At 39.6% G+C, this 27,341-nt stretch overlaps 1 protein-coding gene across 2 annotated transcripts; it reads right to left on the bottom strand.

Annotated features, from left to right (window-relative positions):
- Positions 1–13: 13 nt before the first annotated feature.
- Positions 14–26,522, bottom strand: dnajb6b (DnaJ heat shock protein family (Hsp40) member B6b). 2 transcript variants are annotated; one of them, XM_038729615.1, is made up of 10 exons: positions 26,365–26,522; positions 18,288–18,408; positions 15,809–15,918; positions 14,941–15,018; positions 14,611–14,718; positions 11,232–11,363; positions 10,994–11,141; positions 10,397–10,467; positions 3,170–3,328; positions 14–1,002 (listed from the first exon to the last, which is right to left on the bottom strand). In XM_038729615.1, exons 2-10 carry the CDS (start codon positions 18,350–18,352, stop codon positions 893–895), a joined length of 981 nt encoding a protein of 326 aa, XP_038585543.1. In that variant the 5' UTR covers positions 18,353–18,408; positions 26,365–26,522; the 3' UTR covers positions 14–892. The 2 variants fall into 2 exon arrangements, with proteins under 2 accessions (XP_038585543.1, XP_038585548.1); XM_038729620.1 differs by lacking the exons at positions 14–1,002; positions 3,170–3,328 and having other exon boundaries at positions 9,544–10,467; positions 14,611–14,720; positions 14,940–15,018.
- Between the last annotated feature and the right edge of the window lie 819 nt (positions 26,523–27,341).

Raw genomic sequence — 27,341 nt, 5'->3', positions numbered from 1 at the left:
CTACCCATGAGGACATGTTTGTCTATAAGCCTTTATTGTTAGGAGTCCAAAAACAAGTTCTGCATTTCCACAGTAATCACGAGAACAATGCGTCAAGGACAAATCAGATAAGGGAAAATATATTTTAGCTTAAGAAATCTTTTACAAAAACACTCACGGAAGGTTAACATGTTGCTGAATCCACTTTGTACAAAGAAACCTACAAAAGAAAAAAATAATGACTTTGAAACCCAATAGGCGTAGCGATAAAAGAGTGGGAAATGCAACTGCCAGAGTGTTGATAGTCACGTTTCATGTGTTTTGCAGGTGTGAGGAGAACATGTTAATCTCTTTCTGTAATAAAACTCACTGTTCAATGCTTTCATTCTGTTTTACTCTCACATTGCCTAGATATCCTTCTCTCTTCTCGTTGGATCCGCTGAATAGCTTGACCTTCAGTTATTCTCACATGCTTGACAGCATTACTGCAGTCAATTTCATGCTTATCACAAACAAAGCTGCTACTGAAGCTCTCCTTCTACCTGAACTCTTTCAAACACACTTTCTGAAAATGTGTGCTGTAAAAGTGTAATCACAGGAGATTAATTAAGGCTCTGAATGCTCACTGTTCATCCACAGGGCCCACCCACAATAAATACAGAAATACCAAAAGCTTAACCACTAAAAATGTATCTTGGACAAGACAAAACACTGAAGTGAGGTCTCTGCAGGCTACTGTTTGACTGATGAAGGCAGGCAGGAGTTGATAGACTTATGGAGATATTGCACGGCACTGAGGCCTCCTATACATAGTGACGATGAACTAATGCCACGTATGATTGATGGCACTTCTGCCAACAAATATATATATATATATGTGTGTGTGTGTGTGTAAGTATTGTGTTGAGGGTGTTTAAAAAAAGGCACCAAGTCCACCAAAACGAGGGAAGAGTCGAGGAGCCCTTTTCTTTTTCGACTCTGTCTCCTTTAGCCACAGTTTCTTCCTCTTGGTGTCTGTGTGTCCTACAAAATAAAACAGAAAACATTATCATTAAATATTTAGATTTCTCTGTACTAATAAGACACCCGTTATTTAGGGATTAAAAGTAACTAACAGGTGCAACTAATGGCTTTATTCATGTTAATAATCTTTATAGATCAGTTATGAGGTAATAATTCAGTAAGATCAACATTTGGGTTGCCAGGTTGTGAAAAATGAAATATGACGCTAGCACCAGCAGCTGATTAGCTTAGCTTGGCATAAAGACTGGAAACAGGGGAAACAGTTATCTCTAGACTATCCAGGGAACAAACTTTGCCTACCAGCACTACTTAAGCTAACTAATTAACACTTTATAACCTTTTTTTTTTTAAATCCTTGGCAAGGCGCAGTAACTACCTGGAGTCTCTCATGGTTGGCTGATAACCTGACAGCGATGACGAGACTGCAGGAAGTTTCTGCACCTGGCCAAGAAACAGTCCAGCACATAACCCCCATAAATTTTTTTTTTATTTTTACACTTTGATTTTTGTACAGATTAAACAAACAAGATCTAATGCAAGCTTTAGAGGTGCCAGGCAGGTTTTGTTACCTAACTTTTTCCCTCTTTCCCTTTCTAGCCTGTTGTTAAGCTAAGCTAACCAGCTGCTGACGCTAGCTTCATATTTACTATACAGACATGAGAGAGGTATAAAGTCAGAAATAATAATTTCAGCAAAATGTCAAACTATTCCTTTAATAAAGTCAAGAGTTTATCACTTTCTTATAAGCCATCAACAAAAGTTATTAAGTTATCCATAATAAATAAATAAATAAATAAATTTTACCCCTAATAATCCCGGTGGAACAGTGGAACTATAGTTTATAGTCAGGTGTGTGCATGATCCAATTATTAGTAAACATACCAACTGCTCTGATTCTTACCAGCAAAATGAGCTGTCATGGTTGGTTGTAAACATCCAACAACATTATGTGCTATTATGGTGATCCAAGCAACATGCATGCAATCGCGCACCCAAGTTTGGTTGTGTCCCATTCTTCTTAATAGTGATTCATAAATTCACTGGTTATGATGCTTTTGTGAACTATTGATATTCTAGTTTTAACCCTTAACTAAGTAAGGTCAGTAACATGACTTCAACTGAATATTACGGGGATCCAATCCCATTGCCCACTTCACCTAGTGGTGCACAGACAGTCACCTCCTCAATGTCACCAAGACGAAGAAGCTCATCTTTGACACCCGCAATAAACACCCCTCATTGCCCCACTTCCGTCAACGGCCAGCCAGTGGAGATGATGGGGAGCTTTAAGTACCTTGGCATCATCCTGGGTAATAAATTGAGCTTTGATCATCACATCACAGACATCCATAAAAGAGTCAAAGACCATCCACAAACTTCCACCTCCACCTCCGGCTTCTTCTAGATTTATTCTATATTGAACCTGTACTGCACCACCTCCTATTCCACCATGCTCACCCTCACCAATAGAAACAAGCTCCTGAATATCACATATCTTCAAAACAAAAGTGTGATGTGAGAGCAGGATAAACACCAGTAACTTGGCAACCAAAATGTCTATAGAACATTAATTAACGATTAATTACCTGCTAATAAAGCCATTAGTTACAGCTTGTAAACACTTTATAAAAAGTGGGAATTATTAGAAAGTGGTGCAGATTTTTCTGACATTTAAAAAAAATCTTAGTTTCAGCCGGCAGCAGTGGTTAAAAACATAGGACGACATGAGGACCCATATTTGAGTAGTTTGTGTCATTATCTCAGAAAGAGAATTAGGGCCTTTGTTCGCATCCCAGCAGGAAATATGCACGGTTGAATTAAAGGTCCCCTCCTTAACTAAAGAAGCTGCCATTATAAAACAGTCAGCGACTATGTGTTGCAGATAATTGCTCAGCTTTTGTGTGTGACTTCCTAACCCTGTAAAGAAAAACAGAGGGCGACCTCTGACCTCTAGTCGTTACTGCAGCATAGAACAGAGCCGCCTAATGAACACCTCTGTCCTCGGTGTTTACATCTGCCAATCAAACGTGCCACTCTCGTCATCGTCCTTTGTGTGGCCATCAGACACAAAAGCAGACAATTAGCTGCGCTTATTAAGACTCTACACTTTAAAGGAGAGCTCTGTGCGCTGGTAATTAATCAGCCCTGCAGTGGCGGGTGGGCGAACCTCTCGTTAGTCCCAGGCTCTGTAAGCCGTGCTCCTCCTCTTCCTCCGAGGGGTTTTGGGCGGAGTTCCTCAGGTAGCGCTGGTGCAGGCCGAAGCCAGGGAGCATGTTTTGTCTGCGGCGACGAAATTCTTCCTCCAACGGGTCTTCGGCTGCAACATCTGTGGGTACAGGCAGAGCAGAGCAGAGTGTGAATGAATCACACCTAAACCTTCTCTTCTTGCTGTCTGGATGGATGGCCTGAGGTGTTCAAACCAACATTAAATCTTTTTCTTTTTTTTCCCCCTCTATGTAGCGTCTTTGAATTTCAGCTGTTTGACACATGTGTGGTACAAAAAAAAAAAAAAAAGAAAGTCATTCTGGAAGGAAAACATATTACCTAGTGATGCCCTTGGCAGTGTGAATACAATCAGACAGGAAAAAAATAGATACACACATCTATTACAGCAAGTTGAGCACAAGTGCAAAAAGGCATATTGATGTAACCAACATGAAACAACAGAGATGATATAAAACACGAAGTTCAAAGAGTCCCTAAGACGATACAGACCCCTCCTTCCTTTCAAACGCCAAACCTATATTTCATTCATATTTCATCTGCCTGACTTTATTGTGATTAGTCATGTAAATAAAATGAGATTTGGTTATTCTTTTCTCTAGGTAATTTACATTTATATTGAATTAGTGGCAGGCAGGGTATGGGGGGGGGGGCTTATTATGCTGTGAGATTACAGGCAGATCTCATCGCCATTGTGTTGTGTAATTAAGGCAGTGGAGAGGAGAAGAAAGGGGGCCAGATGCTCGCCGTGCTGAACCTGGTCCCATTTAGAGGAGGATCTGCACCAGCGTTTCAAAATCCCTGGCACGGTGTGTGACAGCCCGGCCTTAAAACACATCAGGCATCATTAGAGACGTGGCAGCTTTGTTTGACATATTGCTGTATACCTGTGGGAGCACGAGCCACCTCACCATAAACAGACATAAACATAATAACAAGTATAACAAAAAAATAGTCTTTTTAGTCTTTAATGAATAAAGATAAACTACAGAGATGATTGTGGCTACAGTGCAACACTGTTTTTTTCTTTGCTTTATGTGACAAAGATGTACATTTTAAAGGGAGACAGCACTCTTTCAATGGTTTTAGGAGGAGCTCAAGGACGGCTGCATGTGCTCAGGTCTTAACAGAGACAAAGACATCACTGGATTTCAATTCTCTGTGAATAGAATTCTTATTACTGCAGGACCTCCATTTTGACCCAAGTCTATTTCTTTGTCACAAATGCTTTTCAAGTGTGTTAAGGTCGAAATTGGCTGAGTATTTTCCCCATGTGTAGTTTATTTTCTTGTTGAAAACACTTAAACTTTTTGGTGATTTATGTCGCTTTAGCCCTGAGACTTGGGTTTTCTTTATTTCAGACGGTGCAAATTAGCTTTTTAAATTGAAATACACATTCAAAAACACAGAGTTGACCCCTGCGAGGAGAGACCAGCGCCCAGTGGACCAGCAGAAACAGGACAATTGGTGGCTTTACTCCCAAGGCTGCTGCTACCCGTTCTCCATCTATCTTTGGAAAAACAACTAATCCCAACTTGCATTTGTCATCTGATCCTATCAAGTGAAGTAAAACAGCTGGATTAAGACAACATGTGTGGCTCCAAGGTTGAGCGTTTTGTTCCAAGGCTCCTTTGCTCCAGAGGATCAATATTTGCATCTATTATGGACCCTGGCTACCTGGTTGATTAAGATTCCTTCCGCTATCAAGACGCATAATCTATCATTGGTTAATTAATTTAAACAAAAACAATATCAAAGAGCAGCGATGATAATGAGATCTTTCAATGCTCGTGAAAGAGGCCTTTCATTTTCTGGACTTAATTTGAAACGCGGTTGGGCTCCTGGATGCTTTCATTTGCCGCTATTGTCTTGGAGTCCCTGTCATTTGTCTCGGGGCTAAACACTTCTGTAAAACACACTGTTCAGACTGCAGTAGCCTGCAGAAGCGTGTGCTCAGTCACAAACACATGGGTTAACGCCTTAACACACACAGACACAAAATCTGTGTGTGTGTGTGTGTGTGTGTGACAGACAAAAGGAGCCTCACTTGCAGCAGGCTGGAGCCTAAAGCCTAAAATAAATCACTGTTCAGGAGGAGGCTAACCCTACATGACAACTACAACTGTGGACCAGATTATTTTCAACAGTCCACCTTCCCCTGGCTCAAGACATGTGGTGTCGTGCTGATGTGACTCTGCGGATGAGATACAGTCTGTGTCCTTGTGCAAACACAGTCAAAGAGAAACTGGCAGCTTATCTTTGCCATCGTTCATAAACTGGCCAACAGCTCCGGGACAATTCGATGTTTCATGCTAAGCTGTCAAGCAGACGGGGCTGGAAGGAGAGGAGAGGGAGGTTAAAACCGGATGCTGCCTTCTGCCGACAGGAAGCCATCTTTCATAGCGTGGGGAAACTCGAGGACAGGAAATCACAGTATTGTGTGTCATATTGGGAAGAGCCAGCAAGACTTTACTTCTAACAAGAAACACAGAGCCAATTTTATCAAACCACAACTAATAAAGAGGATACTGACGATTAAATGTGAATATTGATGATTAAACAGAGGAAATTAAAGTTTTCACATTAAAAATCAATAAAAGAAAAATAATGTTCATATGAGTATGTCACATGTTGCCCCAGTCATCCTACTCATCACTATCTGGTTTCTTCTGTTTTTGTGATTCCTGTTGAAGAAATGAAGTCATGCTGTCTTTTGTATACAAACAGTGTCATCTAGTGGCCACATGCGGGTCCAACTTCAAATTCAATTGTCTGATAAATTGTTGCAATTCTTCTTGTTTCAGGGATTTAACTTTACTACTTATTATACATGATTTATATTTTAGTTTTCATATTTTCTATGCTGTATATGTCTTCTAAAGCAGTGGTCCTCAACCTAGAGATAGAGGTCCCTACATAGGGTTGGGAGATTAATATAGTGGGGTCCTGGGATGATCGCCCTGATAGCAAATAAGAAAAAAGTTGAAAAAGCAAAAATATGCAGACTTTTGTATATTCTTTGCTTCTCTTTGGCAAAATATTGTAGTTTGATCCAGTGGGGGAAGACATACTCAGAGTATAAGTACATAAGTATTAGCATCAAAATGTGGCTCAATTCAGAATAATATAATATATTATATCACTAGATTATATTAGTGATGCATTAATATGTACATCTCTTTAATGTTGCAGCTGGTGACGTTAATTTTAACTACTTTATATAGTGATGGATAGCTTAACCTCTCTAATACATCATAATTTATCAGTTGATTTGTATTTTTTTTTTATTAATTATGTGAATCTACATAGTAGCCTAACTAGTACAAAAATAGTGACAGAACAATATAAAGTCCAAGTAAAAAGGCCAATATTGGCACCCAAAATGCAGTGGTGGACCAGTGTCAAGTAGCCTAGCATGAATACAAATACTCAAGTAAAGCGCCTCAGAATTACTTACTTGAATCAATGTACTTTATTAGATTCTACCACTGGTTTTTAGACTGCAAAGAGAAAAACGGTTTTACCTCATCAGGCCTGAGATGTGAAAATCAGTTAACTCATTGACTCCATGACAGTCTTATACTTCCTGTTTACATCCTCCAAATTGTGGGAACTGTAGGTCCAAAAAGCCAGATTATTCCTCAAATAAAACAAAGACAAACTCCGTTAATGTTATAACTTGTACTTCTAGCATAAATCTGTGTTGATCCAGGAGAGGGAGCTATTGCACCATAAATATAATTCGTCCTGACCCTCCAACACCTATTCAACTTCCTGTACTCCACATTATGATTTCTATGGAATAATGTTATCGTGTAAACTCTGAGTTTTACAGGAGTAGTAATTCGTGCACAACATCTATCCCTCATTTACTCATCACATGCACAGAGAGAGAGAGAGGACTGTGAAAGATCGGAGCGACAAAGCAGGGAGATATTTCTATGTAATAAAAAGAATCATTAAATTCTATATTCCAATTTAAATCTGGCTAAAAATGTTCCAATTTGTACTACACCAAATAATCTGTGCAGAGCAGTGCTCTGGGGAATACCCCCTCTTACTAAAAATACAAACGATACATTTTACAATCACTTAAAATAAATTAACCCCCAGACATACCATCTCAAAGCCCTAACATGCCAGGAGCTGAAACCAGGGGAGAGTCCCCTCAGCCAGCTGGTCCTGAGGCTCTCTGCAGAAACATGTCTCCAACAGCGTCAGGACAGCAACGCTGAGACCAAACCAAATTATCAATAAGCAAAAAGTGTGTGCACACATATTTCTTTGAGAGTGTAAATGGTGCTGTAGTTCTTTTTTTGCTACAGTATAAGAGCACTGACACTACTTACTGTCTATACCACAGAGACATGCTGCACATTCTTGCAATGTTAATCATGGTCCACATCAGTTAAAATTCTGGAGGGTGGATTTCTGGATTGCAAGACTCAGGATGGAGGACATTTCTACAGATGGAACAACAACAGTCTTAATTATAACTGAAGTTATAATCCTTGGCATTTTTTCAGCAATAGCCATTCATATTATTATTTACATTCTGTAAAAATCCCCTTTTTACATAGCAGTTTTCAATGGCAGAGTCTGGATTTGGATTCAAATTGCCTGGAAATTAGCCTACCAGAGCACAATAAAATGTCCTGAACTAAGAACTATGTCGACAACATACAGACTGAGTGAACACAGCCTGGCCATAGAAAAAGAGACTCTAAGGACAGGTAGACAGAGCTGCACGCTCTAACCTTAAGCCCTAAATATAACACATTAAGAGAAAAACGCTTTGCAAACATTTCCCAGATATACCATGAATTCAAATTTAAATCAGACACAGAAACTCCCAAAGGCCCAAATCACAAATCATTACAGCAAAATCTCCTCATGCCACGAATTGAGGACAACCAGTGGAAACTTGTTTGTTCATTGTTCTTGGAAAAATGCGACAAGACATATTTTCAGTGTAGGATATGCTTGGTTTTTAGTTTTTTTCTCTTTCTTCTGATTTAAAAATTTAATTTAATTGTTTTTATATATGTGTGTGTTTGTGTGAATCTGTGCTTTGGCAACATTGTTTACTTAAACATTCATGCCAATAAAGCTGATTGAAGAAAGAGGTAGGAAGAGAGAGAGTATTCAGGCTCTGTAAGCAATGGCGATTGGCGCAGGGCTGCTGTGTCACCTAGCAACAGGACTGCGCATGCGCAAACAGGTTCAATTAGAAGTGCTGAAAAATAAATCGAACGAACAAAACAAACAAAAGCCATACAGGGGAAGACATAGCCTGCACAGCACCTAACACACACTGGCAACAAACTGTGCATTCATTGTAATATTAAATAACCTAACTGAAAACCGCATCAGGCATGTTGTTAACACTGGAGTACACCTCACCCTGCCCTTTTTCCCCCTTCAGTTTCCCAACCCTGACTTGTCTCGCTCAAAAACATGCAGTGAGGCTTGTGTAAATAAATGAGCCCGGAGCACATTCCTCAAGAAACATACACAGTCATCTCTGTACACAGTTACCTCTGAGCCAGCTGCAAACATATTCACTGTGAATATGAGCCTATCATGCCCAATGATTCATAGGAGACCGAGTTAGATACGTTTTCATTAATTATTTTTCAGCCAGGACGTGAGGCTTTTTATTTAGCATAGATGACAAGATGAGCAGTTGTTTTAATCTTCCATAGCTTGGCTCGGCGTCTCTGCAGATTCTGTTCTAGGGCTTATTCAAAACAGGTACGTTATCAGCACTTTTATAAGCTCATAAAAATGGCCAGAGGTGCGAATATAGAATTGAAGCCTGAGGAAGTGGGTGTTGTTTCATTCTCACCTGGTCTGTAAGGGTAAAGCATACCTACCACACTGAAAAGAAAACACTTCAGGGTTTGATGATATTTCTTTGAAAAGATAATGTTACCTCATGATCTCTTAGATAAATGGTGAACAGGATTATTATAGTGAAAGCCCCCCCCGCACACACATTAATGTCGGCGACCAAGCCCTCGTGTGAGTCACCAACAACGAAACTGAGGCATTAGTAGGTTACAATAATGCACACGGTGAGCTGTTTGATGGGTGAGTGTGCAGAAGAAGCAGCCGCTGTGGTTTCCTTCATGTGTGAAGCAGGTTTAAAACGTGATCAGGCACAAGCATGCGCACGCGCACGCGCGCGCGCACACACACACACATCTCAAAACATCCAGGAAGGGTGAGATGACAAAAAAACACTCAAGCCAAAAGAAAACATCACACAAGACACCAGGTGACTGCAGCAGCTTTTCCATGACGTTACACAAACTGAAGTTTCACAGAGGTTTATTGACCAAATCTGAACTCTTTATTTAGTTTTTTTCTTTTGTCTTTTTACAAAGAATGAAAAGTCCCCTGTCTGTCCGGTAACAGTGTAAGGTGTTATGTGGGCTAGGTTCTTGGGTTGAGTTGCTGACACAGTTACAGTGAAACTACAAAGCAGCCTCCTGGAATCAGCAATCATGCATAAACAAACAAAACACACTTTGGTATTCTCAAATACACAAACAAATGCAAAAGTAAGAAAAATGCAAGTTATTATAATTAATTTATTAATCATCTATGTCATTTATAGTACACACGCGTGAACATGGTAACAGCTAACAGGTTAGCGAGGTGAAGTTAAAGACATTAGGGCAAAGTGGTTAAAGCTTTTATCATTCACTTGTTAAATGGTCCAATGAAAAGAGGAAAAATGACATGCGCAAGTCTAAATGTACAGCATCTTGTTCCTGCTACAATTAGAAAGACAATATCCACCCCAAAAGAAAAATAACCTATAGCATGTACTCAGCTCTGAGCATGTGGTAGAAATAAAAAGTACAATTTGATTATTTTAGTAAACAAAAACACAAATTCCAGCAAAATGGTCCCCCTATAATAATGGAATAAATACAAATATACAAATACTGTGAACATCTCTCTCGCCTCCTTCGCAGCTAAGATAAAAATGAGAAAATTGTTCATCGGGATGAGATGCAGGAGGACAGAGAGAGGAGAGATCAGCCGCCGGTAGCAACCATAGTCACTGGGCGAGTTTTTCCAGGTGTGAAAACTGCATGTTGGTGAAATTTTTTGTGGCGAGATAATTACTTGTTATCCAGTCTTAGGAGCTGCTCCTTACCATTAACTGTTAGAGATTTTAACTGACCGTCCTCCTCCACTTCCACCCGCTCCTGGCCGTTCTCCACAATCCTGTTACAAACACAAAAAGCAGACAAGGTTCTTCAGAGATGAGGAAGTCAGGGTGGTAAAGAGGACTTACATATGCCCTTTTCTTGCAGAGAGTTGGATGAAGATTGATACTACTCCCATGTCTGCACAGTAAATGTGAAGCTACAGCCAGCAGACGTTCGTTTTTACTCCCCTCGTGAGTTAGCTTCATACATTTTGGTCGGTTTTTATATTTTACTGCTTTAGATGGAAAAGGAAGAGGCATTTAGGAGTGGAGACAGCACCAGGGTTAAGGAGTCAAACTACAGGTTTAGCAAAGCTATTCTTCTGTCTGTAGAGGCTTCACACAGATCACCAACTATAACCCTAATGCCTAGTGCAGACTACACACTTGGCCAGACTAGCTGATTCCCGTTTCCAGTCTTTATGCTAAGCTAAGCTAACCGTTGGCAGGCTGTAGCTTCATATTTACCATACAGGCATGACAGTGGAATTGACCTTCTCATCTCTCTTAGCAAGAAAGAAAATAGGTTTGACATTTAAATACCGTTTTGTAGTAATTTTTCTGCCGTTGATGACCTTGGTGGAGGTCGACACAGATCTGAAGTTACCCATTCCTCCTCCCCCACCACCAAAAGATGAAGAGGAGAAGGAAGTGAACCCTCCTCCACCCATGTCTCCAAATGAGTTAAAACCTAGAAGAAGAGCACACGTTCAAGACAAACCTTAGTCAAAAATCATCATAAATTCATAATGCATCCAGTACCATATGTGGAGTTACGCACCTGAATCAAACCCTGAGAAACCAGGCCCAAATGCTGGAAAACCCCCAAAACCAAAACGCGGTCCACCCATCCTGCTTCGGCTTGCGCCCCTCTGGCGACTGCGACCGAAGAAATCCTCAAAGGGGTCGTCAGCTGTGGAGGGAAATGTAATACAAATTAGAAATTGTGAATGTGAACCTGAGTAGCAACTTTAAACCAGCGTCTAAACAAATATTTGGGTCACTTGGAAGTAGCTATAAAGAGAAAGAAGCTATAAACACAACACTGATGTATTATTACAGGTTTGTAATTTATGGGACAATCTACACTGCCCACCTCTAATTCTTATGTAAAACCCTGTGGACATGCTACTAATTGCACGCTGCCAATCTGGGTCAGCCCAGCAGGATAAGGCTGGATCACTGGCACCATTTGCTGAAAGGTTCCTCCCTCAACCTTGAATGTACAGAGGCAGCGACAAGAAAGCTTCACTTGTTCCCTCCGACAGAAAGCTTAAAATAAAAGTGTTGTAACTGCGTTATTGTCCATTAACTTAGAAGAAGACATTAGAGGGGACAGCTGCGCTCTTACAATGTTGTCAGTAAGACAGGAGACATCAGTGGAAGAAAGACAGGCTACATTGGAATTCTGGTTTAATTTTTTTGTACATGATTGGTGTTCACAAAGAGATGGGAGGAAAGTTAAGGTAAAGCGCTCTCACGCTTCTGTGCTCTTAGAGAACATTCAAAGACCTGTCAAGCACAAAGACTGAGATTAAATCAGTGAAGAATGTGCCACACATACATAACGTTTAACAGTGTCGTTGAGTTTTCAGTACGTGCAAATACACCATAATGTACAAAAGCTGAGAAAAACATTAACTGTTCAAATCAAACTATGACAAGTCCAATTATGGGAGCTGACCTGGGAGATATTTATATTGCTGCAGTATGTCCAACAAAAAGTGTGTATATAAAGCTTGTTGATATATCCGTCTTATCTACTTCTTCACATGTTCATTTGAGAATGAGTGTGTGCTGTTCTTGGCAGACGACTAAGCCCTCGTCATTGTGTGAACCCGTATTTGTCTCAACAGCGCGCACACCCCCACCCATTCTGTTTGAGTGACAGATCCACCGGGCCAGCTGCTGCTCACCAAGACAAGCGGCTGGACAAGCACTGGCGGCTAGAGGCGGTGTGAGATTTAAAAAAAAAAACATCTCTGGACCCTCTTTCTATAGCTGCCATGCGGAGGAAAGTCAAGAAAACCAAACTAGTTTGTTACAGAAGTCTATCCAAGGAAAAACACTTAATATAGAGATGAAACACACCTGACACGATGGATGTTTTGGAATATCCTGCTGCATACCAATCAAGCATAATAAAGGTTGTCCCAAGTCAAAATAGAACTTGAACTTTACTCTCCTGGTTGACAGTGCAGACAGCTACATGGTGAGGCTTTTTTTAAACAGTCCTTGTTTACTGAAGAGAGTAAACAGCAACAGCTGTGCTCCACCACTTTCTCGTATGTTAATAAATACAACAGTAATACATGTCAGAGTCATGAAGGAAGTTTGTACAAACTAGGTGATATAAGAGTTGATGAGTTGGCTTTTTAAGCATCGTTTCTAATAACTTGTACATTAATTTAAATTTTTTCAATAAGTTTATGTTATACACCCACGCTCGAGTGCTCGCATCATCCCATGTTTCACATGTGTTCTGACACACAGAGATGGACGACGCACACACACTTGGCGTTATTACATCTGCTTTTGTTTTAATACGGAAGCTATTTTTGAAAGCATTCCAGTTGAGTGATGTAGACGCTCAAATCCATCCTGTCTGCGTCTGAACTCCATATTTAGAGCTACACGGGGTGAACTACACATGCCTTCCAATCAGCCTTTTGCTCAACCCAGACAGCCGTGGATAGGGGCTAAACTCCTACAACTATACTTTATACAACACTTCTAATACAATCAACTGTTAGGCACTATGAGAAACTCACTAAAACCAACAGCCAGTGGTCAGCAGTACAACAGCTTTCAAGGGGTTTTATAAAAACCAAACAGCTGCCATCATTTTCACTCGTAAGGAAAATGCAGAGAGATGTAGTGGACAAAAGCGATGAATGTCTATTGAGAATATTTTATCTTTCTTGTCCACACATGTGGAAATCTGTCTTTGGCTTCACAGGCTGGTTATATTAAGAGTAACTGCTTTGAAACAATCACTAAGAAGTGGCTGCAGAAATGTGTCCACAGCGGTCAAAATGTTTTGAAATGAGTCAAATTCATATTGCAACAAACTAAGATGTAGGGCTACCACTGTTGATTATTTTTATTATTGATGAATCTCTATAATTTTCTCAATTAAAAGACTGACTGATTAATCTATAAATCATCAGGGGGAAAAAATGCATATCACAATTTCCCAAAGTGATGTCTTCAAATTGCTTGTTTACTTAAAGTAACCCAATCATAATTAGTTTCTCACATGGGAAAAGCACTAAATCCTCACAACTGAGACAATATGTTTGGTTATTTTGCAAAACAAAACAAAACACATAGCCTGTTAATCGAATATCAAAATAGTTGCAAGGTAGTTTTGTTTAGTTCACCTGCTGTTTGTTAACTCAACATGTACTTGAAATTTCTCATACTACTTTAGGTTAACTAAGCTGGCTGTGTTTATTTATATCTGTATGTGTAGATGTATTTATGTGTTTCATCTTTTTAATATACTTTTTTTTCCTTTTTACTGAGGGTTAGGGTTAGGGGTTACCACTACCTGAAAATGATTCTGTAATTACTGTATGATGCTTTTGAATTGATGATAAGGATAAGATGATTAAAGAGTTTTTTTAAATAGAGTAAATTAAGTGGTCTAAATCTTGGTTAACAGATGAGGGCTGCATAATGAAGCTGAGGTTGTCATTCAGCAGAGATACTCGGTGTGTTTCCAACAGGTGACATTTAGTGTCAGATGACCTCCCGAGGTGAACAGTGCTTAGAGTATTGGAGATGCACATTACAGTGCTGTGGGGGATTAACACGAGGCTTTACAGAAGGTTTTCTGGGTCTAATGCTCTATCTTCAACATTTCTACACAGTAGGAGCTGCTAGCTAACTGTTAACAGGGAAAACTAATTAGGAAATAGAAATATCAGTGTTTTGTATTCTATAAAACTGGCACCTACAGGATGTTCTCCTTCTCTCCCCATCTCTCTTGAGCCTCCCCAGGTCATCTGTGTATATTTCAGACCAGATAAAATTATGCAGCTAATAATAGCCACTGCGTCCTTCCCACTCTTATGACTCTCTCCTGTCCCTCTTTCGTCCAACTCATTGAAAAAAAGAAATCACGAGTGCCTCGCCAGAAAAACAAATGGACTTACCAAATAAATCTGCAAATGGATCTCTGCCACCAAAGAATTCCCTGAAAACGTCCTCGGGATTACGGAATGTGAAGCCGCCACCGCCGCCAAAGTGATCGTAATGGCCTCCTTTAAAACATTAAACAACAATAAAGCTCATACACTATATAAGTCATAAAAAATACCAAGCTTTTCATCATGTACTTCATCAGAATAAATAACCATTAATATTTTACCCTTGGTGACTACATTATCTTCAGTACAGCGTAGGTACATTACGTCTACAGAGACTCAAAATCATAGCTTATTTTTAATCGTCATTTCTTATTTTTTCGAAAGTCATCTCCTTACCTCCTCCTCCTCCTCCTCCTCCTCCTCCTCCTGAAAGGCCTTCTTTGCCGAATCGGTCATAAGTATTCCTCTTATTTTCTGTTGTGGGAAGAGTAGGACTTTAGATAACACAGAGAAACATCCCACCCTGTTGTGTTTTAAACCTCAGTTTGGGTCACGAAAGTCTTCATATTCCATCGGATTGCATCGCATTAAACTATTATCTTATAGTGATCAAAAACATTTCCAATTCACAGCTAACTGATATGTTTTATGCATTTAACTCATCAGTGCGACCATCTGCATGTGGACTTATATGCTGCTGTTAAAGCTATTTATGACATCAAATGACATCAAGTGAAAGTAAACCTAAACCCACCACACTAAAACTTTGCACAAGACCTACACACGACTGCATCAACATTCCTGACATTGCGCACCGCAAATCCCAACAATACCTGCTTCTTGTGACTGGTGGGAACATTACTGCCAATAATGAAATGAAAATGTTAATACAGGCATCTGTTGTGTTTTCAAATCAACACTGAATGACATGAATTCCAGAAGCTAAACTCTCATATTTACAGCAATATTGTGGTTATTACATCCCCTTAAGAAACAGAAAACATGACTTATGAAAGTATTCACCTGCTTGGCACAATAAATTCACATCTAATGCAGTTCTGTTACGGACTTTAATTTGTCCTCCTAAACTATGAAAAACTGTATTAAGTTTTAGATAGTGAAGAGACAGATACTGAACCCCAAATTGCTCTGTAAATGTGTATGAATGCGTGTGAATGTGATGTTGTGTAAAGCTCTTTGTGTGGTCAGCAAGACTAGAAGAGCGCCACATAGCGGATTTTCTCCTTCTGCAGAAAAACCTTACCATCAGAGAGAACTTCATATGCCTCTGAAAGCTCTTTGAACCTTCTCTCTGCTTCGTCCTTGTTATCTGGGTTCTTGTCTGGATGCCATTTCAATGCCAATTTTCTGTAACTGAGACACAAATGCCATACATAGCTGAAATACAGACATGGACATCAAAATAAAGACAAACACACAATGTATGCCAAAGGCAAATAGTCAGTTCGTAATACATAAATGAGAGGTAGAAAATGTATAAGAGACGTTCCCCTATCCCAAAAACATATCCACATGAAAGTCCCTCTGTGCGGACACACAAGTATAAGCATACACTCGCTGTCCTTCTCCCCACCCATGCAGAAATAACAAAGACAGCCTGTAATCCATTGACGTGCAGCGTAGGCTCTCAAAGCAGCTTACGCTGCATCAGCTGTTTGTTTCGAGGCCCAGCAGCCACACCGGCAGCGGACACACAGATGATGTGGATCAGACTAAGGACTGAGAGTCAGCTAGCAAAAAGGCTGAACACAATCCAGGGATTCGCTCCCTTATGGATCTATAGTGAATAGTACTCTGTAGTCGACATCTTTGTTGTAATCTGTGACATAGTTTCGTCAATGGTCAACCAGCCAGACTATGTTGAACAATGTTCTTTGTGGTCAGAAGCCTGTATGTTCAGTAGTAAAAGCAACAGCAGCCATTATCTTCATCTGAATACTCAGGTCAAAGGTCTCCGAGGACACTATTAGCTCTTCTTCTCTTTGCTGCCATTTCATAACCATGTTCGCATCACATGGGATGGAAGGCAGAGATAAACATTATAACACGTCAACATAGGAATCTCTATGTTGACGTCTTATAATGTTTAATTACATTTAACGACAATCTTTGGCTGATGTGAGTCATCAATATTTGTTTGGTTTTCAGGCACTTCCGTAGTCGTAAGTGCCAAGTCCGACATTCAAAGATACATAGTAATTATGGCTTGTATGTTGATGTTAACACTATTATCAAGTTGGAGACTCATAATGACGATAACGCCAATATGACTTGAACGCAGCACCAGACACATCAGTGCTTTGAGCTAAATGCTAACATCATTATGCTACCATGCACACAATGGCTAACATACTCATGTTTAGCAGGTATAATGTTAACCATAGTCACCATATTAGTTTACCTTGTTACCATGCAAACATTTGCTAATTAGCACTAAATGTACAACTGAGGCTGATCTATATAAGCATAATATAGTATGGCAAGTACAGTCAAAAACCAAAGTATTGGACTAATTAAAATGTGGCCTGAAGATGGCACCATATGAAAAGTTATGGGATCGCCAAAGTTATTACAATTTATCCTGATGTGGAAATTAATGTCTGTACCAAATTTCATGACAATCCGTCCAATAGTCGTGGAGACGTTTCACTCAGAACCACAAAAAGTCAACCTGCTGGTGCTGCACGAAAAGTCAGAATGTCTATTTCCAATCCATTCATAAGATGTTCAAATTTTTCACAAGATTAGGGGGAAAAATTGATCTGCTGGTGGTGCTAGATGAAAAGTCAAGGGGTCATCCATTTCATTAGGGGTCGTCCTCTGGGCATCATGAATATCTGCACCAAATTTCATGGCAATGCATCCAACAGTTGTGGAGATATTCAGTGTGGACCAAAGTGGTGGACTGACCGATTGACATTGCCATCCCCAGAGCCAAGCTGCTAGCATGTCAAACAATTCAATCAGAGATTAAGAGCTGAGGTTACAGGCTAAAGATATGACTTATTGATTGGTGTCAGCCAAGGTAACTTTTGACTTTGGCAGCCAACAATTGGGTGCATAGAGGTAACAGTCTCTCAGCCTTTGCTATCTTTCTATGCTGGATTCTTGGCTAATTGGATACTCTCATGATGGTTGATTTGATCAGCAATAGAAAGTTATGTTTACAGCTGTACCAAATGTCATTTACATTCAAAGCTTTTATTGAGTTTTTCTCATGTTTTATGACAATTTTATCAATCCTACACAGCCACCCCTGGAATCCAATTCTACAAATCGTACAGTACTAATAATATTAGTGTAGCCTAATCTTTATCAGCAGAGATTATCGCTGACAGTTATGTGTAGTTATGAGACCTCAATCAGACAACATTTTTATAGTTATCAACCAATAGTACCATTTCTGTCCTTAACATTTAATAGACATTTCAATTCACAGGAAACTCTTTTCTTGTTAAAACAAAAAGTGTTAGTCAGAAACTGTTCAGTAGGCAGCTGTGTGAGGTGGGTGAGTGTTAGGGGAAGGTATGTGACACCAGCAAGGTTACAGGAAGAAGAGTGGAAACTTTCTGCATTGCCGTCTCTCTGCTCTCTCTCTGTCCTTGTGTCAGTTTATACAGCTAGATATAGATGCGGATATAATTAACCTATTACATCCTTCTGACTGGCCAGGATCTAACAACAACAACACCAGGGGGAAAAAGAGCAGAAAACATGCTTACGCTTTTTTGATATCCTCTTGGGTTGCATTTTTCTGGACTCCTAATATCTGGTAGTACTCCACCATGGCTCTGTCTGTGAGTTTGTACCTGCGGTTCTGTGTGAGGGTCCTCTGAGTGGCCTCTGTGGGAAGAAAGTTGTGTTAAGACATATTAGCTTGGAGAGATATAGCCCAACAAACTTCAACTGAGTGTAGCCAAGTGTGATGGTTGAGAAACCTCCCTTCCAGACCTGAGGGGTAAATCTATAAAGGAGAGGGAGCAGGCAACGGCATTAAACAGGGTGCCAATACCCAACAATGTAATCAACTGCACTGAAATAGAGATGCAGGGAGGAGGACAGCTAAGCTAATACAAGCCAAGCAAAATTACATAATAAGCGAGTGATTATCCCTCACCCTGAGGCTGTTAAGAGAGAAAATGTGAATCATGTTTTGCTTTTGAAATTTGGAGATAGCTATAAAGACCATGAAGCATTTTTCCAACCGTGACATAATGGTGAAGTTATGAAGCTTAGCCACTCAGAAAACCAGATAGAACATGTCTGATGAACAAGTATCAGAAGACATTCAAGTCATCTAGTTTTAGAATTCCAATTTTTGGATCGAAGACACAGTAACGTGGCCTAAAATATCATTGTCATCAGAGTCATGCACTCCAAATCTCTTCCGCACTCTGTACCATGCTGGCAAGTACTAAGTCTCGATCAAGAGATACATACAAAGACATATCAAACTACTAAAAGCAGTAGAGATTTGGATAAGCTTCATGGTGTAAAACACACTCTCAGATGAAGAAAGAGAAAACACAGACAAATATGATAAGACGAATATCACTTATTAAGTTGCCAAAATGTCAGTGGCTATTCATCCTCCAGTTGGGAGTTTACTAAATCCTCCCAAATAATGTAAGCTTCAATCATTAGCATGTCTAGCTAACTAGCTTACTACATAAAGACATAACCTAGTGTGCATTTGAAAATGAAAAGCTTGACTAAGGAAGTTTGGGGCCTTGGGAGCAGCAAATTGTAACCTTTAATAACCTATTTCTAAAGTTACATTATTTTTAAACATAACCATCTCTAGACTAATACCTAGATATAAACATACCATAATCACCTATGGCAGCCTATGCCCATTCACAGTGTAAATTAATTGCGTTACTGTCAAGTCACAGTGGACAACATCACTTTTCTAAACCAAATATAGTCTTTAGCTGCCAACATCTTCGTGTGTCCAATGAAGGCTATCCATGTCAGTTAATAATAACCTTAATAATATTTTCCCTCTAGGTTCTGCCCTCTGTTTAGTTTGTTCAGTAATATTGTGCATAGTCCACCGATGTGATGTGCAACACACTCTGTGGGAAGCAAGTTTTTATATATTTTTTGTTAATAAGAAGATAAGACTTCCCCATTAGCATCACTTTGCTGTGGGTGGGACTTAAACACAGTATGTCAAAAGTTCTCTTTCAACGCCGATGCAAGGAGAGCAGGCTCTGGATTTCAGGCTCTGCTCTGTGGCCTGCATTAAGAGGAGCTAAGTGGGAGATCTGTTTCGTCTCTCAGATAAAAGCTACACAGTTTAAAGGTTAATCTCTGTGTGTTTTGGCTCAGCAAATCTCTCTTAACAAATCTTAGACAGAAATCTATGACACAAAATATTTACCATACATAACAACTCATACCCAAAGTTGCCACATTTAAGTAGACCTCAAACCTTAAAACATCTCGGCAAATATTTATCTTTCTCAGACAGGCAAAATTATTTATCAGGCGGCAACGGGCCAACTAAAATAATGAGGAAAATGCCAAGCAAACCCACAGTGGACCATAAATTATCAACAGAAATCTTAGCAATCGCACAAAAAATGATAAACAAACCAGTGAGGACTACTTTCACTGGGAGTTCACTGTGTCCTGGTTGTTTGCTATTTATAACCAGTGGCCTTTGCCATTAGATTGTCTTTGTGTGTGTTATGAGCATGTGGGGGTGTTGGGTATTTTGGCACATGGCAGTGCCAGTGAGTGACTCCTGGTTGGGGCATGGCACAGGCACTAAACTCCTCTCTTTCAGATGCATGAGTCAGGCGGTAACTCCCTCTGACACTTCATTACACAGCTAGCTCTTTTTCGGTTGAATTTCCCATTAACTGATTTGAAATAATGTCCTTCTTTCTATCTCCACCTCCCAGTATAGACCAAAGTATAAATATAAGAGATACGACCCAGAAAGTCATCGTTTTCCTCTGGGGTTTTCTAAAAACCAAACAAATGTCTTGACTCATATCAAATGTTTCTTCTTTTATCGCCCTCACTACAGCCTTCACCGACCCACTCCCCGGTCACCAGTCCCCCACGGCAGTCGGGAGCATAGACTTTATATAAAAAGGTTGGGAGTTATGGACACTAGTGCCTGCTAGTTCTGTGTCTATGTATGTGTGTCCATGCAAGTACTATGTGCAGGTTTACGCCTTGTGGTAGCTTTACACAGCTGGCTCAACCCACATCTGATGGACTCCTAATTCGCCCTGCCTCAGTGTGAGCAACAGATGTGGGTCAGTCAATCCCATGATGCCTCAGTGAACCAGAGGTGATGGTTATAAAAGTTCAGACAGAAGTAGTACTTCAGCACTAGGAGGACTCAACTGAATAATAAAGTTTACGAAGACATAGGTGGTCTAAATTCTTTTTAATTAGTGGACAGACAAAGAAAACAGATGGAGAAGCATCTTTTTGCTGTTTTACCATAATTTTGACAATAGATTTGTGCTGTGCAGAACCCCTGAACAAATTGTCTTCATAATTATATATATTTTATTTCTTTTTTGCAAATTGACTGTGGGAACAGCTGTTCCCATTATCATTTGAACATTTAAGGATTTTCCCATTAAGAGGAAATTACAGTGATTATTGATTACTATCGTGGTTGTCTACAAGGATCTCCATCTGTTTCACTGTTGTTGAGGAGCTGGTTGTAATGAAAGCCTCAAAGTATCTTGGATTTTGAAGTGAAGGTAAGACAAAGCATGAAACTGACAGCCAGTTATGTGCAGCAGCAGGTGAGTAATGTTATCACACTGTGGTTGTAAAGACAGAGCTGTTCCACAAAGCGACTCTCTAAAGTTACAGTACAGGTTGATCTTGAATCTGACATATGGCCACAAGTACACACACTGAAAAGAATGCAACTGAAATATAAGCAGCCAAAGTGAAAGCTCTATGCAGGGCAGATGGACTTGTTTTACAGGAAGTGATGAAGAGGTAGAAACTTCAGTGATACCACCCATGTTGGCGGAAGCCAGCTGTGGTGAGCAACGTGTGAGGATCTCTGCCCCACCACCTACCATTTGACAGGTGTACTGAGGACGACGGACTGCAAGTGTACCTCAGGGCAGAACTTCATAGAGGGTGTACATCACCCAGTTGGATTTGAAATGGGCGATTCACAGGAGCAACGGGTGGAGGATATAAGGGGAAAGCAACTCCAAAATTGACAGGTAGATGGATAGAAAGACTTGGGAGGTATTTACTTGTAGGTTAGTTTGTCAGCGAAGAAAGGCTACTGCTAAAAGCTCCCGCCTGTGTACCAGCTGCTGGAAAAGTTAAGGGGGTTACCGTGTTGTTGCGTTGTAGATGATGTCAGGTAATTTCATGCAGTGCCACCCGCCTACATTGAGGGTGTACACTACAATACATCAGATCAATATAGAATCATCAGGATTTCTAAATACCCTTATACCATAATACTGTGATACTGCCCAAGCCTATATTAAATTTAAAAAAAGGTTGAAAGAAGAAGACCCTTAAGACCTTATTAAACAAGTGATCATTTGCCGAAGTCTACAGCAATGGTTTGAGCTTGGTACTTTTTATGAAGCGCTGACTCTGTAGGAATCTAAACAGGATTTGAGCAAACACTTCCAGACAAGTTGAGCAGCAGGGGATTACAACAACATCTGTCCAAGTTGTTCTTTTTTCAGCTGTGCCGTACTGATGTGCCAAATGAATATTGTGTAACAGTAGATAAATGAGACTAAAAGCCAAATTCTTGCAATGGAGACAAAGGATGTTTTATGTACAAACCACTATTCCCAATGCAAAATATATAATACCATAAAAAGGAGAGATATGATGATATTTGGTTTCTTAATGCAGAGCTTTATTCATTTTAATGTGAGTCTACTCTAGGCTATATTATTTAGGAGAACATAAATAAATAAATACATAATAAAAATGAATACTGGATTAGTCTCTCCAGAAACTCAATACGATAAGATACAGATCAGGACTGGAGGGCTTCAACGTGACTAGCATTTCCAGAACAATGACAGCCATCACACATTATTAGCACTGCAATTATGGCTTGCAACTGAAATAAGCAACACAATGTCAGTATCAGAAGATAAAGAGGGTGTGGGCTCATAAAAGGTAAATCAGTGTTGCAAAAGCTTTCACAATTTCCATCTGCACAGCAACTGCCCAGTTAATTACCTGCAAAGCAGCTCTAGGTTTTATCTCTGATTAGACTTCCATAGAGCTCTTTTGTTTTAGAACCAATTTTCCCCTCAGACTGCTTTTCTTTTTTAGAATAATTAACTGCAAACCCAATCTCATACTGTTACAAACTGAACACTGAGTACACAGTTACCCCCACTGTGACGGCAATCAAAAAGAGCAGCTGGAGTAGGTCTGTCAGTGTCCACTAAGGGTGCAACAACTAATCGACGTAGTCGACAAAAATCGATTATTAAATTCGTTGTCATCGGGTCGTAACAATATCGTCAGTTTAACGGACTAAAGTGATGTGAACAGTGAAGTTGCTAAAACAACACAACATCAGCGCTGCAGTAACACCTTCACAACCTAAAACCTCCGAAGTGTGGCAGCATTTCACTCTTCACTCAGCCAAAAAGGTCGTGAACTGCAGCGTCTGCAAAGCTGAGCTTTCCTGGAAACACCGGAGCATCTGAAGAGGAGGCATCTCATGTCGTTGCTCTGTGGATGATGAAGACTCCTCTTGGTAAACTAGTTAGCAAGCTAGCTTCCATTAAAGCCGTGTTACTTCACGTTATGAGCTGTAACATTTTCTTTACAGTTTCCCTTAGTCAATTTGATTGATTTTTAATGGAGCTGAGAGTAGCACATAATTATTATACACAACAGCCGCGTTCACATTCCAGATGTGGCCTCACTTTACAATCATAAACAATGCATCGCTAATGCCGACGTTCCCAGCTGGAGAACGTGTTGCTGATGAGTGCGCAAGATTAGACAACACCGGACAATTTCATACTTTCTAAAGAAGAGAAAACAGTTCTCCTGTCTATGTGTGAGGCGGCGGGTAATCCACACAAAACTCCCTTAAAAAAAAAAATCGAGTTTTGTGAGTTTGTTGAGTTAGGGGAAAAAATATAAATTTTGTGAAACACTGTCTACTATAAAATCGTCAATTAATAATTATTATAATAATTATTGACCCCCCTGTAAATTCGGCAAATGTGATGCATGACGTTATTCCTTTCTTTGTATATGGTGTCAGTATGTCCCGGTGTGTTGCAGTACTGGCGTGTAAACTGCTCCGTCACTAAACAGCAGATCAGCTGCACAGATCAGGACTTGATTTCTTTCTTTTGCTGTAGCAGAAACGTTCATTAAAAGATCCATTTTTGAAAGCAGTATTTATTTTATTGTCGTGACTGTTAATTAGCACATGCCTAAAACAACCTCAAGTTTAATTTAAAAGCTGGTAGCTAAATAAGACGCATTGTGTAATTTTGCAATTCATAATCCAAATAGTCGGTTATTCGTTTCAATAATCGATAGATTAATCGAGCATCAAAATAGTTGTTAGTTGCAGCCCTAGTGTCCATGAACACTCAAACACCACCAACAATCTGACATTAACAAGACAGGTGCACCGGACAAACCAACACCTTCCACAAATCACAGCAGAACGGAGATACAGACGGACGCCACACAATGATCAGCTTCTACCTTACCCAAAATTACTAATAACAACAAGTGTTTGTTATTCAAACACTGCAGTGTGATGATGATCAGCAGCTCATTTTAGTTTTTCTGGATATTTCTATTTACTTTCCATTGCTGGAAACATGTTCTAAGAGGACATAAAACCAAGAAGATCTCATTTACTGTAAACAGCAGCGAGCAGTGGCTTCTTAGGCAGGGTATCCATTCACAAATTTGAATAAAATCCAGGGGAGAAACGCTTTGAAAATTGATCCTCCTTTTTAAAAATCTAAAATGATTAAGTAAAGAAACTACCGCATGTGTTAATCAAACATTACCACAATCAAAATAATAAAGATGGGGCTACCACAAAATGAACTTTACTAACTGGTCAACCAACAAGACCCTCTTTGTTTGCATAGTAGTATTTACATAGTATACAGTATTTTTCCAGTCAAGCCCTGAGGTAAATGCCAACAAGACATCCTGTATAACACATTCTGATACCTAGTACATCCTTCAGTTTTTATTTTAAAATTTTATTTTATTTTTTCATGAAGAAAGAAAAGGGACTGCTTCATTACAATGTGTTCTTGTTTAGTCTAATTACCAAACAGAATAGAAATAAAATCCAAACTACTAGATTTTCAATTTAATTACCGTTTCAGTCATTCATCAAGTAAAAACACCACATTTTGCTTGTTAGAGACTATTTTTATAATCAATTCATGTGCAGATTGTTTTGTGATTAATCAATGAATCATTTAGTCTAATGGAATGTCAGAAATTTGTACAAAACAGTCCAGAACCTAAATATATTTAAAGTTATTACAATCCTCACATTTGAGCAGCTGCTTGATAAATGACTTAAGGTAACTTGTTCAATAGACTAATCGATTAATTGTTGCTGTTTCACCAATACAGCCTCATATGTGGAAAGTCTGTGTGTCTCTATTCATTATATATCATGAAATTAAGATTTTGTTGTTGTTTGCATCTAATCCAGGAGAGTGATATTTAAAATGTGAGTCGATAATGTTATTTTTCTGTCAATTTAAAATATAATAATTGATGTACTCAGCTTTATCCTTACTACTAACTTACTTCCTCTCCACCAGACCTCTGTAACAAATGGCAACGATTGGGGAAAACCAGCTCTATTTGAAGAATATACAGACAGAAAAAAAAAGGTGTTTTCTTCTTCTGTAGGTAGTAATGTTTGTGCAGTTTCTGGAAGCTAACATCAACAGGCCAGTCAGACATCACAACATTTTTTAAATGTATATTGACATACATCATTAGGATATTAATAAAATGTTAACGAATAGCAATCATTAGTGAAAACCATCTCTAGCCTAAATTGAAGAATGTGCCGTGTGAAAAGAGGGTAACGTTATTTTCTTGAGCCAACATCAAGTGTCGTAACTTAGGCGACCGATCAGATAAACAGAAACTTCCAGAAAGTCTTAAAGCCGAATGAACATATTTGAGATGTACTCACATACAGCATGAGGATATTAATAAAATAGCATAACGTTACATAACAACTGAAAGCATCTCTAAAAATAGTGGCGTCATAACTTTAATATTGGACTCTGGTAATATTGCCAGACCTTCTCCAGCTAACGTTAACTAACGTTACGTTTGGACTGGTGACAGAACTAGCTAACTTAGCTAGACCAGATGTTGTAACATAACATAAGTTACAACTTTTCCTCCTTTTTACTTTAAAACCCCCATTGTCTGAAATGGTTAGCTAACGTTTGTAGCTAGCTGTAACTAAGTTGTCATTATTTTAGATGAGGGTAACACCGGGATAAAGAAGGGAAGCAAGTTTTAGACTAACGTTAACTTAGCTTAACGTTAGCTGCATCTGTAGTGAAATTAAACGGTTTATAATACATACAATCGCGGGGGGGCAGGGGCATGAGGTTGGACAGGACACAACATCCCCACACGTAACGTTAACGTTACTTTAGTCTATGCGACAGGCGACCCGTAACGTTTCACCGTGAACACATCAACGCTCTTTCAGCAAAGAGTCGTTAAAGCAGCGTCGACACACATTTGCTAACACTTGACGGTTTTATTACTTAAACGAGTGCTCACCTGTTTACATGTAATGTCGGCTCCAAGGTCTTCTCTGTTGTTGCTGTTCCCCCCGTCTTTAGCCTGAGTGCGGAACCTGTAAGTGCCCGCCGGTTGCTGGTGATGTGGACGCAGATACCTACCAGTTCTTCTGGCTGCTGCTGATGCTGCCTTCAAGTGCTGTCGGTTATCAGAAGTGCTCCATAAAAATTATGGCACACGGGTAGGCTGTGGATGATCTCCAAACCACATAACTTACAATGGAGGTTTTTTTTTTACTTTATATACTTTAGGACTGACTGACTGTCGGACACTTTTAATTAAAAATTGTATTACCAATTTGCACAAGTATAAGACAGTACAGGGCCACTGGAATTCTTGTGTGAACCTCAACGAGTCAGATTTCAACTAAGAACACAAGCAAAGAGAGGAAATTAGACTTGGATGCAATGGCCTTGAAAGCTCCAGGTTATCTGTGTGCCAACAAATGCAGGGGGTTGGTGGTTCAATCCCCAGCTCCTCCTGAACCCCATAATTGCACCTGATGGTTACATGGTTGCTTTGCTGCCATCAGTGTGTGTGTGAGAGGAATATTGTCAAACTCCATTCTTATATTCTTTAATATTTTGTTTGATATTGTATTTACATTTTACACATGTAAATGTGTCTTAAGTTTTTACAAACTAAATAAGAAAATCTCGTGGCATGGTAGTATTTCAGCATGAGAAATGCCGGATAGTTGGGTAGGTTCAGAAGGGGCCCAGAGCTCTTTTTTCTTTTATGCCGCAAAGCAGGTAGCATCCGGATCAAGCATCACTTGCATTTGTCGCATGTGGGACTCTGATAAGGATAGATAATGCTTGTGAAGTCACATTTAGAACCTTCAGAACTTCTGAGACAGGTTTTTAAGAGGGGTACTTGAAAGCACCAACTCTTTGAGTGTCGACAGCAGCGCTGTTTCTCTGACCTGCTCACACACCCATGATGGCCCTCAACAT

The sequence above is a fragment of the Micropterus salmoides genome, unplaced genomic scaffold (genome assembly GCF_014851395.1).
Source record: "Micropterus salmoides isolate LMB-PRFRI ecotype aquatic unplaced genomic scaffold, ASM1485139v1 Ms_hic_scaffold_1, whole genome shotgun sequence".
In the NCBI taxonomy this organism is placed as follows: Eukaryota; Metazoa; Chordata; class Actinopteri; order Centrarchiformes; family Centrarchidae; genus Micropterus; species Micropterus salmoides.
This window is presented reverse-complemented; position numbering and strand designations above follow the sequence as displayed.